Consider the following 16,495-nt stretch of genomic DNA (forward strand, 5'->3'; position numbering starts at 1 on the left):
TCCTATATGGATGCCCATGTGGAAAATGGACCAGGCTGACTGGAGTATCTTCCCTTTCCTATTCTCCATGCAATAATATTGCTACAATTGTTGCATGGAGAATAGGAATAACCCAGTGCCAAGCAGCCAAAAAAAAGATCAAGAATTGATAAGGCTAGGGAACTTGGTGTAATGATGGAGGATAGGAATTTGAAGTTCAAAGGTCACATAGCAAAAGTTGCAAATACAACTTAGAGGATAATTGCAATGTTGAAGCAAACCTTGATATGTAAGGATAGGGAAGTCAGTTGGTCTCTTTTTAAGGCCTTGATAAGACTGCTATTGTGAGCAAATATGGTCTCCTGGGTCCCAAGGGCTATTATTTGAGTTTATTTGACTTTGTCATTAATTCAAGATATTTCAGCTGCCAGAAGAAATTGTACAAACAGATAGAAGGAACAGCCATGGTGTCTCCCATTTCTCTAACTTTAGCTAATTACTTGAAACATTTTGAACAACATATTTTGTAACTTTTTCACCTAAGCCATTGATTTGATTTTGTTGTTGATTTTGTTTCTGCCATATGGAACTCATCCTTGTCTGATCTTCATGAATTTCTTGAAAAAATTAATTCAGTAAACCCAAGAATCAAATTTACCTTGAAAGTAGAAGATAACAGTTGTCTTCCTTTTCTGAAAGTTCTCGTTCTACATCAACCAAATAGGAATCTGGAAAACCAACTCATACTGGTAAATATATTGATTCTAGCTCACATCATCAATCATATCAGATATATGGTGTAGTCAGATCTCTACTAGACAGAACTCATAAAATATATGCTACAGATTCTCTTCTAAACAAAGAACTGTCTATCATCACGCTATCTTTGTTTCTAATACCTTATAAAATCTTTTAAATATTAACTAATTTATTTTTGGTTATCTATTAATGCAGATGGAGCTATTCTCCTACAGCTGATAGTGCATATAATATTACACACTTTCAATTGAATTGATGTTCTTTTTTTTATGATTATTTTCCTGTAATATATTGATAATGGCTATGAAATATAGCTGAAAATTTTACAAATAAAAATAATTAAATTAACATAAGTGCTTCTGTTATTAATTAGTTATAATGAATTCTTCCACTTACATCTCGATTTTTTGATCAGTAAATCCTTTGTTGACAAAGAAATTCACTTGTTTAGCAACCTCTCAGAACAAGATTGCATGGTCACTGTCCCCAATTAGAGGTCAAGTATTAACCTTGGTTGTGGGTACATCTAATGCTGTTACTATTTCCAACATTCTCGAATCCCTGGTCCCTTCCATGACATGCTGCTTCAGGTAATTATCTCATAGAAACTGTATAAATTCCATCTTGCATGCCTCCTTTCCTCCATCCAGTCTATGTCTCCATAGTTGAAGTCTCCCATAATAAATGCTTGGCCTGAACTCATTGTGCTAATCTGCCAGTGCATGGCATCCACACCTTCCTGTGGACCTTCTGGTATATAGAAGCAATGAACAATATACTTTGTCCTGTTGCTTCTATCTCTCGCCCAATATTACCCACACCTATAATCCTCTTTAACTTCTAATTTTGTTGGTTAAAGTTCATGTATCATCAGTAACCCCCAAAATCCTGTCCTATTACTCTATCCTTCCCAAAAATACAATATCTTTTTCGTTCTATTTCTGTAACTATATCACTTTCTTTCACCCAGGTCTCACTAATACCTATAATTTTTTTCCAAATCAAGCTGATTAATGCCAAAATCTCCTTTATTTATGGTACTTCTGACGTTTGTATACTTGCATTTCAACATCTCCTTGGACCCACAGTTACCCTTGTGTAATGTCATTTCCAACCCATTTGGATTCTGTCCTATTAGCTCTATCCTTCCCAAAAATACAATATCCTTTTCCTTCTATTCCTGTAACTATATCACTTTCTGTCATCCAGGTCTCACTAATACCTATAATTTTTTTTCCAAATCAAGCTGATTAATGCCAAAATCTCCTTTATTTCTGGTACTTCTGATATTTGTATATTTGCACTGAAACATCTCCTTGGACCCACAGTTACCCTTGTGTAATGTCATTTTCAACCCATTCGGATTTGAAACCTGCAACACTGTATTTACCATTGCATAATAATTTCTGTACACACACACTCATTTGTTCAGGGATTGCTGAACCCACACTTGACTGCACCCCTGCCCTCCCCTAGTACATTTCGTTTTCCTGACTTTGTACTTCCAGCCTTTCACTGAACAACACTCTCTCCAAACATGTAACTCCAAAAGCATTTAAATGAAGTCCATCAGGCATATATAACTTTTCATCCATCACATTCACACCATACATCTATAAACTGCACACCATTCCTATTGCACAATCTTCTCATTGACTCATGCACAGTCATGGCCCTTCTCAATTCACTCCTGTCATACCAAAGAAGCAGACTCAAAATCCTTACTTTCTCATTCTTCTTTTTTACTTCTGTCAACTTATGATATCAGTTTTGGATTAGAAAAGTACCTGTTGTCTGTCAGCTTTGGAAGGGTTCATTTGAAAAATCAAAAGATTCATATATAAATCAAATAAGGTATTTCTCCCAAGAACTCTTTCACTCCGTAAAGATTAATGGTGAAAAGTATAGTCAAGAATTGCTTATGTGTAATTCTCCATCAACTGGATGTGTCTACTGTTTTTGTATGCAAACTCTGTTTCAGAATTCAAGTTTCAACAATCTTTAAAGCCACCATTGGCTTTAAAGATTGTTGAAACCCCATTTTAATTAAACAACACAAGAATTCACCTGATCACAGAGCAACTTTGCTCACTATTTATCAAGATAAGGCAGATCCAACTTCGATTCTAAATTTGATAAATTATAAAAGAACAAGAATAATGGAGGTAGGTGCTTCAACATATTGTTGCAATTGTATCTCCTTTGTCAGAATAAGAATTGGCATTTTGAGACGATGATGAGAAATTTGACTGATCTTAAAATGGGGATTTTATTAGATTTTTATGTCTCTGTGAATTTGGTTGATTGGCTTGAAGGTTGTGATGAGTTTGTATTTTTTTCCATCATCTTTTCTACACATTCATTAATGGCCTGTATACTTTCTTATTCCCCTGGATAAGTAGGAGAGTTAATAATTTTTTTTTAAATTTTATATTTAATTTTATTTTTGTGCATGTGTAATTCTTTGGGTGTAGTCATTTAGTAAAGCTGTTTGTTTGATAGCTTCCAGTTCTTTGATTAATCCTTCAGAGGAACAAATTTTGTGTGCTCTAGCCACTAAGAATTTTATAGTATTATACTTTTACGATGGATTATGAATATAGTGTCCTATAAAAAGTTAGTTTTCAGTAGATAGAAGAAGAAAGTGAGCCATCAAGTTCCCATTTGATGTGTACATCCAAAAAGGAAATTTCTCTTGATGAATCTTTTTTCAGTGTAAATTTAATTATTATTATTATTTGACACCTCCAGGGAGTCCAAAGACTCATCGAGGGAGAGTGTGCCAACAGCATCTAACGATTGGACCCCTTCCAACTACTAACCATGCTCAAACTTACTTAACTGAGCCATTAATAGCAGAGGCTCTACCAATCGACCAATGAGGACTTTAATTGTTGATTTTTTTGTAGAAATCATTGAAGTCCTGTTACCGTGCTTTCAGATTGCAGTAATGTCATCTATGTAGCATAGCCAGGTAGACAGTTTTGCATAGAGAGGGAGAAGATTCTTTCTACCAGGTTGCCTAGATTAAAAACTAGGTTACGTGATAGTATTATGTGCCCATCCAGTTCCTTCAATTTGTTTGTATAGTTTCTCTTTCCAAATAAACTCACCAAATATGATAGTGAATTTGAATTTCAATATTCTCATCCTGAGACAACTAGTCCAATTTCTTGGGCTAGTTGTCTCAGTATAAGAATATCTGTGAAGAGAGAGAGAAAGATGATGTCAGAACTCACCATCATATCTGAAGATGCCAATTTTATGTATTTTATTCTTGTGAGAAATCCTGTGGAATTTTTTTTATCAAAGAAGCAGAGTAACCAATGAGGAGATGGAGGTTATACAAAAATCTTGGGATTTTATAAGTTGGACTTCCTATGGAATTCATGATAGATGTGAGTGAACAAGTATTTTTAAGTGATTATCATGTACCATTTATTTTAGCATCCTCACATTTGATGTTCTGAGTTTTTAATAGTTTATTTATCTCTGGATATTCAATTTATCCAATAACTTGTTAAGTTTATTATCTGAGAGTATATATTCCAATCCTGAAGGAGTAATTTCATTTTTCAATCATAAGATTTAGAATCTAAGACTACAGTGGTATTTCCTTTGTTACCTTTTGTTAAAACTGTATTGTTATTGCGTTTTAAAGACTTTAGGGCTTTCAGTTCAGACAGTACAATATTCACTTCCGATGGTTGGGCATCATAAATGATGTACCAAAAATATTTCAGCTTACCTCTTTGTCCTCTCATTGGCCAGTTAGCTTCTTTGATTATAAATTCCACAGAATTTCTCACAAGAATGAAAACTTAAAACTGGCATCTTCAGATATGTTGTTGTTGAGTCCATTGAAGAGTTTCTAGATATGACCATGGATCTGTAGAACTATCGTGATCAGAACAGGTGCTCATCAAGGAATTGGGTTTGCCAGAGCCCTGTTAGCCAGCAATTTTCAGGGTTCTCTGCAGGGTTTGATGTAACAATCCAAGTGAAAAAAAAAAAAAAAAAAGTGATAGCAGGATTAGAGAAAAGAAAACTTTGGTAAGATAGTAGAAAGTTTTCTGGGTTTGATGTAACCATCCAACTCTTAAAAAAAATAATAATAAAAAAATATAAAATAAAATAAAAATTCATGCTACCGCATTGGTAGCATGAATAACAAACCCCTACTTCTTGCCACTTGCATGTGGGCAGATGCCTCAGCCTTGGGGTTGGACTTCTGCAAAGCCATCTTCAGATATGATGGTGGGATATGATGTTGTCTCTCTCAATCTTTCAGAACATCAAGACCATATCTGGCTTAGCACAAATGGAAATTAAAAACATTAGCATGGAATCCATTGGGATAACATCAGTCTATTTTATACATCTATGTTTGTGAATGCTTATTTAAAGAAAGTGCTGAAGTCTGATATTATTGATCAAACCTTAATCATAATAACTGCCTTACTATCCCTGAAGCATGGGAAATTGTTATCCTCAACTATATATATTAAATAGGATGTATTTAATTTTATTTTCAGTCCAATAGCATTTTTATCCTAAAGAACATACAACTGCATTTATTGAGAGATTCGATGCAATATATACACTCTGATTTTTTTTGTTCAAATTTCCGATTGTCATTCTTTGCTTACATTTATGATGTTTTACATAAGATGAAATATTTGTACAATAAATAATTGTCACTGCTCATGTGTGATTATATAATAATAATAATTTTTCATTTTGGTGTTAGAGATGTATAAAAGTCAAAATCATATGCATGTTCTCATATAACACGCTGAATAATTTATTATTCTTGTGTCGTTCTAGTAAGTTTGTTTTTATTTTATCTAGCAAAAGACACCAATATTAACATTCAGTCATTCATAAATGGGAAGCCAAGGTTTTGCCGTCACTGTGATATTGTAGTTTTGAGTGCTGGTATAAGAAAAAAAGCATCAGATCTCCTCTGCATTTCACGAGAAGAATTGGTAATATATATATATATAATATTTTCCTCTCCTTTCTGTTTTTCTTAATACCTCATTTCTGGAAATTATATAACTTCTGCACGATTATAAAACTCTTCTCGGGACTGTGTTGAGAAGACTTTTCAAGTAAATTTTTTGTTATTTGAAAATAAATAATATATTATTGTTCAGAATGTTCATTTACAGCACTGTTTGTACATTCTTTCAAATTTCCAACTTTAAACCAGCAAGGCTTTTATGGTGATGAAGCCTTCCCCATATACCAAGCTATAGGCTAAAAATTAAGTTTTACAAATATAAAATTTATTATATCAGAAAGAGTATTAACATATGATACACCTGCTATGGAACAAAAATAAAATTCCTGCAAGACCAACATGCTTTGCCAACTCTTTCGTTTGCAATGGGAGAACATTTACAATACTCAACAGACTGCCATAAAGATTTTTTTGGTTTGTTTGCTGATAAGAACTCTCCTAAAAGCTCTAGGGACTTCAGTAGATACATAGCTTAGATGCCATCAACACACTTCCAACATGGCAGTCTTGCATACCAGCATATGGCTTTTCTTTCAGCAGGCTACCGAAATTTTCCACCTCTGTTGTCTACCAACAGCACTTCAAAGCTCATATAACTGAATACTCTGATGTTGTGCCTGTCTACACAGAGTGTTCAAAATTAGAGTACCTAGTAGGATCTTCTGCTATTTTTCCAGACAACATTATATCTGCACAAATCCCAGTGAAGTATAACAACTTTATTTCTGAGTTGTACAAGATAGAGCTTGCAGTAAAACACAGTAAATTGCATCACTACAGAATTGCATAATATATTCAGACTCCTAAAGTTCTCTTAGGGAAATATGAAGTCTACAGCTACTGAAATATCTAGTGCTCTCTTGAATTCAACACCTCTTCTTTCAGTTATGGATGCACCACCTTCATCATATTACTTCTGTTGGATTCCAAGCCATGGGATAATGGGAAAACAAGGGTGCAGATACTACAGCTAGATCAGCTCATTTCATAAACATCCCCCCCCCCCCCCATCTGCCTGTACCATACACGGATTATTGGCAGATTATCAGACAAACACTTCTATCCCAGTGACAGCTATCTTGGAACAGAGAGAGAGTGACCAATAATGACTCTATCAGATCATCTCTGTTGTCTACCAACAGCATTTCAAAGCTCATATAACCGAGCTTTGAAGTACTGTTCAAAGTCTGGCTTGCATAGGGTTCAAAAAGAGTAAGTTGTTCTTGCTCGGATCAGCATAGGAAATTGTCATTTTTATGCACTCCTTCCTATTTAGGGAAGATTACGTGCCTATTTGCGAGTTTTGTGATGCTGGACTATACGTCATTCATATTTTAATTGGCTATGCTTATTCTGCCAATGAGTGCAGTACTTGAGCCCTCAGGCAGATTGTATCAGACTCATCAACTATCACTCTCTTTTTTTAAATTTATACAGAGTATTAATCATTGCCATCTCGTATGACTTATTAGTTGAACTTATTGCAAATACGCTTTTTAAAGACTTGGTTTTTTATATATTTTTTCTGGATTTTAATACTTTTTTTGTCTTTTACAAAGTTGATAAATGTCTTTGACATTTGTTTTTCTACACTAAATTTTATATGTTCATGCTGTTTTACTTACTTGATATGATGATTTAAGAAATCTTTTGTTTTTATGATTATTGTTTTCAATTGAATATTTTGTTTATTTTTATATATAGTTTTTAAACTTATATTGATATAAATGATGCTTATTTATTAGATGTGTTGTGGCACAGCATGACCATAGATATACTGTGCCATAATACCCCCCCCCCCAAAAAAAAAAAAAAAAAAAAAAAAAAAAGCTCTGACTTTTCTGGATTTGCAAGGTAGAACATCCATCTTAAGCATGGAATGACAAGGAGACTTGAAAGATGAAGTGAAGACCGAGTAGAACATACCATATCAATAGGATGCTATAATACCATCAAACAGAAAACCCTCTTGCACCAAGGAGGCTTTATTAAACGAAGTGTCACGGGAGATAGACATTAACGCATAGATTTATTTCATTGTCTCCCTAAGGCATGTGTTTACATATGATCTCCATAGAGCAAATTCAAGAAAAGGTGAATATAACCTCATTTCTGCAAATACAATAAATAATAATGGATTGTATATCCCAGAGAATGAAAGATATGCATCCAGATCCATTAATTGATGGGATGTATTCCCCCCCCCCCCTTAGAGATAAATAAAACTATTAAAATACTAAGAACTCCAGACAGACTAGAATTGAATTCATGATGTCTTGTCTAGCTTTCCTGAGGAAGAATAAGTGAACACTGGCAACTAGAATTTGAAGGTGGTCTAAAGCAGAGACCAAAGTACTCTTCAACTTTTAGTAGGTTCTTCGGTAAGATGGCAGTCCTGGATAGCAGACTTGACTATAAGAATTAGTCGTGTCGCAATAATTCTCCTTCCCCACAGTCCAGAGATAAGATCCCAAGGCCTTGTCTTCCCCTCATGGTGAAGGAGACCTCCCAGTGCTGGTATGGGACCTTTTCGGTCTTCCTCTTTTTGTCTTTGTTTTTTTCTTCTCATATTTTTCACTCTATTTCTGCTGAGTCTTTTTGATTAACCTGTCTTCCAGACCACCATCAATGATATGCAATGCCCTGTTTAACACCTGGTGCATCTATTGTGGAGAATCTTGGTTATCTTTCTTCCAGTAAGTTTCCTACCTCATGGTTATTGGGGATGCAGTCCAAGTCTTGCCGTGGCGCTGGATAGCATCCAAGTAGCTCTGGTGGCTAACTACCTCTTTTCATCTGTTTTGTTCTACTATTATCTTTTGTACTTCTTTTTCATCCTTCCATTTCTGACATGCATGAAAGTAAGCTGGATAATCTACCTGACAGTTCATACAGAGATCAAGATTTGTTATCATGTTCTTTACTACTACATCAGGCATAGGTGGTCAGGCAGTTTGGGCATGTTTATATTTCTACATTTAAAGCATTACAATGGATTAGGGATGTACAGGACAGTTGATAAATCCTGCTTTCACAGATGATGGCTTAGATGTATCAGAAGTAAAGATAATGTTCCTAGTTAAAACCAGATAACTATACCTACATATCAGGATGTGCCTCATACCTGTCCCTGTCTTTATGCTCTGAACATATCTTCTCATTTAGAACATGAAGGAGATCCCATTCTGATATCACTCTACTAGAAGAATTTAGTGTTTTTTGAGATATTAGTGTAATTTCACTAATTACACTAATTATTAGTGGTATTTCACCCATTGATGTTGCCGACGTAATGTTTCCACCTGGATATTACAGAATGTAGTTTCTTAACTGTTTTTGGAGATTCTGCCAATCCTTCTAAACCCTTCTGAATAAAGAAGGGTGACATTTTCCCCATTAGCTTTTCACCTTTGGTGAATGATGAGAAACACCTTGTGCATTGATTTTGGTGTTAAATATCTTTTGTTTCTTAATTCTGTTATTAAATGCTGTGTACAATATTGTTACTTGTTGGGCTTTGTGAGGTCCCCTGAAAAATTTCAGAATGAAGGATTCATATTCAAGGGATTTATTGTTCAATGCTAGAGTTCCCCATCCATCGTTAAGTCACACATGGATGCTCAGTAACTGGCAAGCAATAAATGCATGCACTTTGAAATGGAATGCCTTGGCTACTCTGGTGCTATACCAGCATGCATCAAGCATTGGATTCCTGTTCCTAGATCATGTGGTAGAAGACTTACTTCAACACCAGTAAGACCCCTTGTAGGCAATCCCACTAGCTGATTAATCCTGACCAGGCCATGCAGAATCCCCCTTTCTTCCAGATGTCCACTAGTTGTGCCACGTGCAAACATGGCATTAGGATATTTGATCTCAGTAATGGTGGTCTGGAAGACAGGATAATAATAATCATAATAAAAAGACCCAAGAGAAGTGGAGCAAAGGATACAGGAAGGAAAAAAGGAACCACCAGCACAATCGCCTAGGAGATTCCCTCCACCACAAAGAGGTGCCACACGTGGAAGCGGGAAACCAAATGAATGAGAACATAATTTAACACGGTTATAAAGGAATGTAGCCAAAGGATAAAGGAAAGGAATGCAATGCTCATTACAAGATGTAAAATTGTGTGGTGCAGAGCAGGTTTAAAAAGAAAAAAATTACTAAATTAAAAATAAAGTTAAAATTAAATTAAGACATTTGCATATAAAATGGCATATATATATATAACCATATATATATATAAGACCTTTCCAAGATTACTCCAAAACTATCTGTCAGTGGCTTTTCCTCCCCATGTCACTCCCGCAAATCTGATATTATCAATCCACCATGATTTGGGTCAGCGTTGTGTTCGTTTTTCCTATCGTAAAATCCAATCCAGTACTTCTTTTGTCCATCATTTATGTTGTCTTTGAGCAATATTCCTAACCCATTGCCACTTCATATGTTTCACTTTTCCTGTGATGTCAGAGACTTTGGTTTGATTTCTTATCCATGTATTCTTTTGTGATACCAGGCATACTTCTTTCCATAATGAATTGTGTTGTTCTTAATTTTTATATTTAATGTCCATGTTTTACAGTCATGTGTCAATATAGGAAGAAGACATTGGTTAAAAACTTTTCTTTCAGGAATAATGCGTTTGAATATTAACTGTAATTTTCAATATGCTTTCCACCCATGCATTGTGCATCTTTTAATTTCATCCATGATATTTTGTTCCATTAATATCCATTGTCCTAAATATGTTATGATGTACTTGTTCAATTTCACCATTATTGAATTTTATTATTTTTGGTTGGACATAGCTCTTGAATATAATTTGGATCTTCTTTAGGTGTATTTTAGGCCAACTCTTTTACTAGCAGTTTAGAGTTCATATACAAGTGTGTAATTCATGTGCAGTTGAAGTAAAAATAATTATTTTATCTCTAAAGCATAAATGGCTTAAATATCTTCCATTTATCTTCAGGCCTTTTTCTTCCCAATCGAGAAGAAAATTCACAAGAAATTTTCGATCAAGAATTGAAAATTTCTTGTGAATAGTTTCGGAGGTATTGTGTTCTACAATTTGTTTTACACCTCTGTATTTCCACAGTACAGATGTTCCCATTGAAATGAATTGCTGCTGCTGCATTTGGGTATGCTGCTTTGATGGTCCTGACATGTGGCTCCTCTACTTGCTGGTTTCATAACGCTTTGAGTATTGTACAAGTTTTTACTGACTCAGAGGCTTTCTCATAATCAAAACCGACATAATGGTAGTTGATATTCATTATGCTGTTCAATAATCAGATGTACAACTTGAATATAGTCCATTGTGCTAAAGCCACTTCTGAAGCCTGTCTGTTCTTTTGGTTGTACTAAGTCTAGAATCATGCAAAGCCTATGAGTCAACACTTTGTAAACCATGATAGTAGACTGATGGGTCAGTAGGTCATCAAGTCTTCGACTTCACTTTTTTGTGTATCAGAATAAGGGTAGCCTTTTTCTATGTTCTTGGCATATCATTTTTCTTCTGACATAAATTTAATAGTTTTGCCAAATTTTGTAGATCTTTTCCTCACCTGCAAATTTTCCATTTTAGAAGTGTTGGATGCTCCTCATAAATTCTTTTGGTAGAATCTGTGGCACTTCAGTTACTTTGTAGTTGTCTTCTTCTTCTTCATTTGATCATCATCCCAGTATGATATTGAGTGAAATTCTTCAGTTCTTTTTGCTATAGTATATCTATCTCTGGTTATAGTCTCATCTTGTAGTTTGACCACAACCATCTGTTTATTGCTGTTTATCAATTCTTGTTTGGCTTTTTCGAGACTATGGTTGTCTTTGATTGTTTGTTGTATGAATTTACAGTTGAATTTTCTTATTTCTTCTGCAATACATTTTCTGATTGTTTTGCACAATTCATTGTATTCAATTTTATTCTGTGGGTTATTTGCTTGTTTCATCTCTCTTAATTTCTTCATAGGCTGTTTTGTTTCTTCAGAAATTTTGTCTCCTTTCTGTTCTGTGGTACCAGTTATTTCAAGTGAGCATTGCAAATGGTTGTTTTGGGTAATAATGTCATTACTTTCTGATGGATCAGCATTGCCATCTGTAATAAGATTTTTAAATCTGTTGTTAAGTTTTCATGTTGGAATATATCTTTTTTAATATTGAGTTTGTGTACATCTGTTTTGCTTTGATCTATGAAACATTTTTCTTTTTTTTCTTTTTGGCAGTTTATTTTAATCTTACTGTATACCATACAATGGTCACTACTTCCAATATTGAAGGTGTTGATAACAGAAAAGTCCTGAAAGAGTAATGATGTACAGGTTTTCGTTTTCTGCAAATTCCATTAGCCTTTCTCCTCTATCATCTCTCATGCCATATCCAAAATTTCCCATTGAGCTTTCGTCTGATTGTTGTATACTAATTCTGGCAATAAAGTTTTCCATTACAATTTTGAAATGATGTTTTTCTTTGTTGTAAGACTTCATTGTAGGTCTTACAATTTTTTTATTTTATTTTATTTTTATCAGTATGATTTATTGTTAGTGCATAGATTTGGATGATCTTGAGGGGTTTTTTTTTTTTAATATCATGAATTGCCCACTAATTTTTCTCTTATCTCAGTCTCTATGTATGTCTGCGTTTTTTTATTGAGGAATTTCTTCACCATCCTATCTAATTTTACCCAGTTCAAGAATGTCCCATTTTAGTCACTTTAGCTCTTCTGTTAGTTCAGTTAACCATGCTTCACTGCTCAGAGTCCTCCAGTTTAAAGTTCCAAGATCTAATTTTCAAGAGGAGCCTGATCTTGGTTACCCAGTGATTCTTGGCACCCTCTGACTTCATTTTATTCCTACTTGATTCATCTTTGAAGATTACACATGCTAGACATATATATAATGAGGGTTTGCTGAAAAGTTATGATAATCCTAAAAGAAAAAGAACAAATTATTACAATTTGATGAAACATGCAGATTAAAGGGTTTTAAGATATGTTCTTTCTTGCAGTTGTATTAGTTGTGTTAATATCATTTTTGTTCTAGGTGTTTTTCAGAACTTTTCAGCCCCCCCCCCTCGTGTATATACGTATATACAACAGTTGACAACGTATGCAAAATATTACTCCCACTGAAAAAAATTTACTTTGCTCAACACCCCTCCCCGAATATTTTTAATTATACATTTCAATAATTATATGTACTAGACAATAGAAGTTCCATAATAGAGCTGTTGTTTATGGAGTATTTCCTTTATGTGAGCCTGCAAATTATTATTCATTGACTTTCTAAGAAGTCAATGAATAATAAGAATACGAAGAACAATAAAAATAACATGGATTTTTTTTGGAAAATATGATTTTTGTCATTAATATAATGTATTATAATGAACCTTTATATTACATGTATTATTTTGTGTTTTCTTAAAGTTAAAAAATGAACTTTTGTTTAGAAAGGTATTTTGAGTAAATTAAGAATATTCTATTTTGTCCGGTCTACACGTCTTGCAATCTGGAAGAAATCTACTTGCCATGGGCAAATGAGCTTATCTGCAAGGGTCAAGAGTGTTGCAGTAAGTCTTCTTCTCCATGGTCTGGGGTGCATGTCCCAAGTCTTGCTGTAGTGCTGGTATGGCATCTGGGATAGCCATAGCTTTCCCCTTCTGAGCACAGTCATTGTTGTTGCCAGTGACTAGCCATCGGTGTCTGGCCTCATGGTATAATAATTTACTGTTTATCCAACCTTCAAAACAACAACCCTTCAATTATCCAATGCTTGCCATATATTAAATGGTGGTGTACTTCGGTTATCTGACCCTTCAGTTATGATGTTATCACTTCCTTTCTTTCTTGATCATTATTGCCCAAATATAACATCCTATACTTATTATTTAGTAAGATCTTACCTATTTTTGTCTCAGTAAATGCCATTTATGTTCTCTTAATACTTTTCCAATTCTTCTGCAACTTCAATTTACTTTCCAGTAATACTCCTTAAATTGATGGTTCCTGTCTTCATTTCTTCTGATGTTATGTGTTGTTTTCTTCTAATTTCGAGTATATGTTAGTGATTTAATCGTGCGTGTATGAATTACATTGGTGTTATCAATCAAAGTTCATGCAAACCACTGAAACACCGTAATTGTGAAGGCAATCATCCTATCTACTTCAGAACATACGAACAGTGGAAGGATGGAAAGGCGACTCAAAAAATTTAAATCTAGCAGCAAAGTATCCATTATCAGGAGGAAAAGTGGCAGTATTCCACAGGCAGGAGTCAGTAATATCACAGAAATTTTCATTTCGAACACTGAGTTTCAGTTCCCCCCACACACACACACACATACCTGCTTTAAGTACCAAGCTCTAATAGTTTATTACTGAACAGAATTTGATTTTTTTACGATACTGTGACATAATGATTAGAAATATATACACATTAACACAAGAATAATGTTTAATTTGCCAATTATTTCAGTCTGAATATTACAGATCATCTTCAGTGGCTACATAGGAATAGTTTTAAAAAACAAAATGGAATACGAACAATCGATCATTCACACATAGAATGAGCCGCATAATGTCATATCGCTAAGTATTAGAAGAGTAAACATTTTTAAAGTCATAATTAAAGAATAATATCTTTAATTATGACTTTAAAATTTATTATATGAATTTCTGTTATACGAACAGAAATTCATATAATAATCTTAAATAACATTAGACTAATATAGGATTAATGTGCTATCCTTATTATTCAAAAATTTGGGAAAGTTTAATCAGGATAACACTTTTGTAAATTTCCTATATTAGTCTAATGTTATTTAAGATTATTATATGAATTTCTGAATTAATATCTTTAATTATGACTTTAAAAATGTTTACTCTTTTAATACTTAGCGATATGACATCATGCGGCTCGTTCTATGTGTGAATGTAATTGTTCGTATTCCACTTTGTTTTTTAAAACTATTCCTATGTAGCCACTGAAGATGGCTACATAGGAATAGTATGCCAAATCTTTCGGTCTGTAATATTCAGACCGAAAGATTTGGCAAATTAAACATGAATTATATTTTATTATTATTATTATTATTATTACATCACACCTCCAGGGAGTCCAAAGACTCATCGAGGGAGGGCATCTACTCTACAACTCATCGTCTCACTACTCCACCAACCTTCATCATCTAACACCAACACCATCTACTGCCGACTACCACCACTGGTACTTTCTCAGACAATCACAAACTTCCATGCCCATGGCGGGAATTGAACCCGCATCCTTTTGGTTGGAGAGCGAATACGCTAACCATTCGGCCAACCAGGCCGGCTAATTTATGCATTTCATCTCTCTATTCATAATGATCTTGTTATACAAAGATTATACCACAATAATGATAAATGTCGATTTGCTACACATAGTATCTTTATGATAATTTAAATATTGAATAATTGGTAAGAAACGAACAAGCAAAACACCCAATAAGTGACATTAATGCCCATTACACTTTAGTAACTTAATTGATGTTTTATTTGTTGAAGTTCTCTTGCTTTCTATATGTCGGGTGGGAAGATCATTAGTGTTATCTAACCTGAATGTTATTCTCTGCATATTGATAGGATGAAGATGAAATAATATTTTGTAGTACAAATTGCTACATGCAGTTTGCATTGACACACAGATCAACATCTGTTGAAGAAAAGGTAAATTTGTTCATTTTGATAAAGTGTGTTATTTTCTTATTCTAACTTTTAATTAATATATATATATACTGCATCTGAACTATTATAATTCCAATAGTTTACTGGATTAATAAATGCAATAATTCCAGATTTTGTTTGTCAGCCCCATCCAATGATAGGTTGTAAACTGATACCACATTAGTATCTTAGGCAGCATCCAGAAACAGCCCTAGAAACTAAACATGGTATTTCAGATCTCCAGTAAACAGAGTGTAAAGGTCTTGCACTAGGTACCAAAAGCTATACTACTAAATTTAAATAATTATAGGTTATTTACTTTAGTGAGAAATTGTGAAAAGATATATCTGCTAAATAAATTATTGATTACCAATTTCCTAATGTTTTATGGTTGCTACCACAAACATCCTAAAGAGTACAAATAAAAGGGTGCTTACAGAGACCATGATAATATTCCCGCTGAGTAAGTATTATTACTTACAAGAACATAGCATAAACTGTCAGCATAGCTAACATATAATCTTGGAGTCTTGAATATAATATGATCCCACAATTGTTGACATGCAAGCAATCATATTCATAAGCCATTGTCAGATTCTCCAAAAATCTCCGGTGACATAATCTCTTCTTTAACTCATCCGTCCCTTAGGACCGGTAAAGTCCCCTGATTCGGGTCTTCATGAATTAATGCAGCTGGCACATAACTCCTTTGCTTCATCCTGTAAGGGTAAGTAATTTTGGCTGTAGATCTGTGTTCACAGGGCTGATTTGCCTGTTCTAAGGGGCGTAAAACCTGAGTTTCTAAGACTCAGTGACATAATCTACTTTTATATAATGTTTTAGTCTTTCCCGTGTGTCTGTCTTTATAACCAAACCAGACTTCTTTTTTTTTTTTTTTTTTTGCATTTCTGAAGACGAATTCTGCTTCTCTTCCTATTGATCATGAAAAAAAAAATAATAAAATATATATATATATATATATATATACATACAACACTGCATGAAGAACAGTCTTCCACATTGCTTGA

General features: G+C 34.0%; 1 protein-coding gene across 1 annotated transcript in view; it reads left to right on the forward strand.

Moving 5' to 3' along the window:
- Positions 1-16,495, forward strand: part of LOC150093819 (histone-lysine N-methyltransferase 2C-like) — a 1,065,326-nt gene that overhangs the window by 895,640 nt on the left and 153,191 nt on the right. The window contains exons 62-63 of the mRNA XM_090412524.1: positions 5,590-5,726; positions 15,387-15,470. Coding sequence (XP_090268650.1) covers positions 5,590-5,726; positions 15,387-15,470 — 221 coding nt within the window. The remainder of the gene's footprint in view (positions 1-5,589; positions 5,727-15,386; positions 15,471-16,495) is intronic.

Source organism: Typopeltis vanoorti, chromosome 23 (assembly GCF_054136105.1).
Source record: "Typopeltis vanoorti isolate ZY-2024b chromosome 23, IOZ_Tvanoo_1.0, whole genome shotgun sequence".
In the NCBI taxonomy this organism is placed as follows: Eukaryota; Metazoa; Arthropoda; class Arachnida; order Uropygi; family Thelyphonidae; genus Typopeltis; species Typopeltis vanoorti.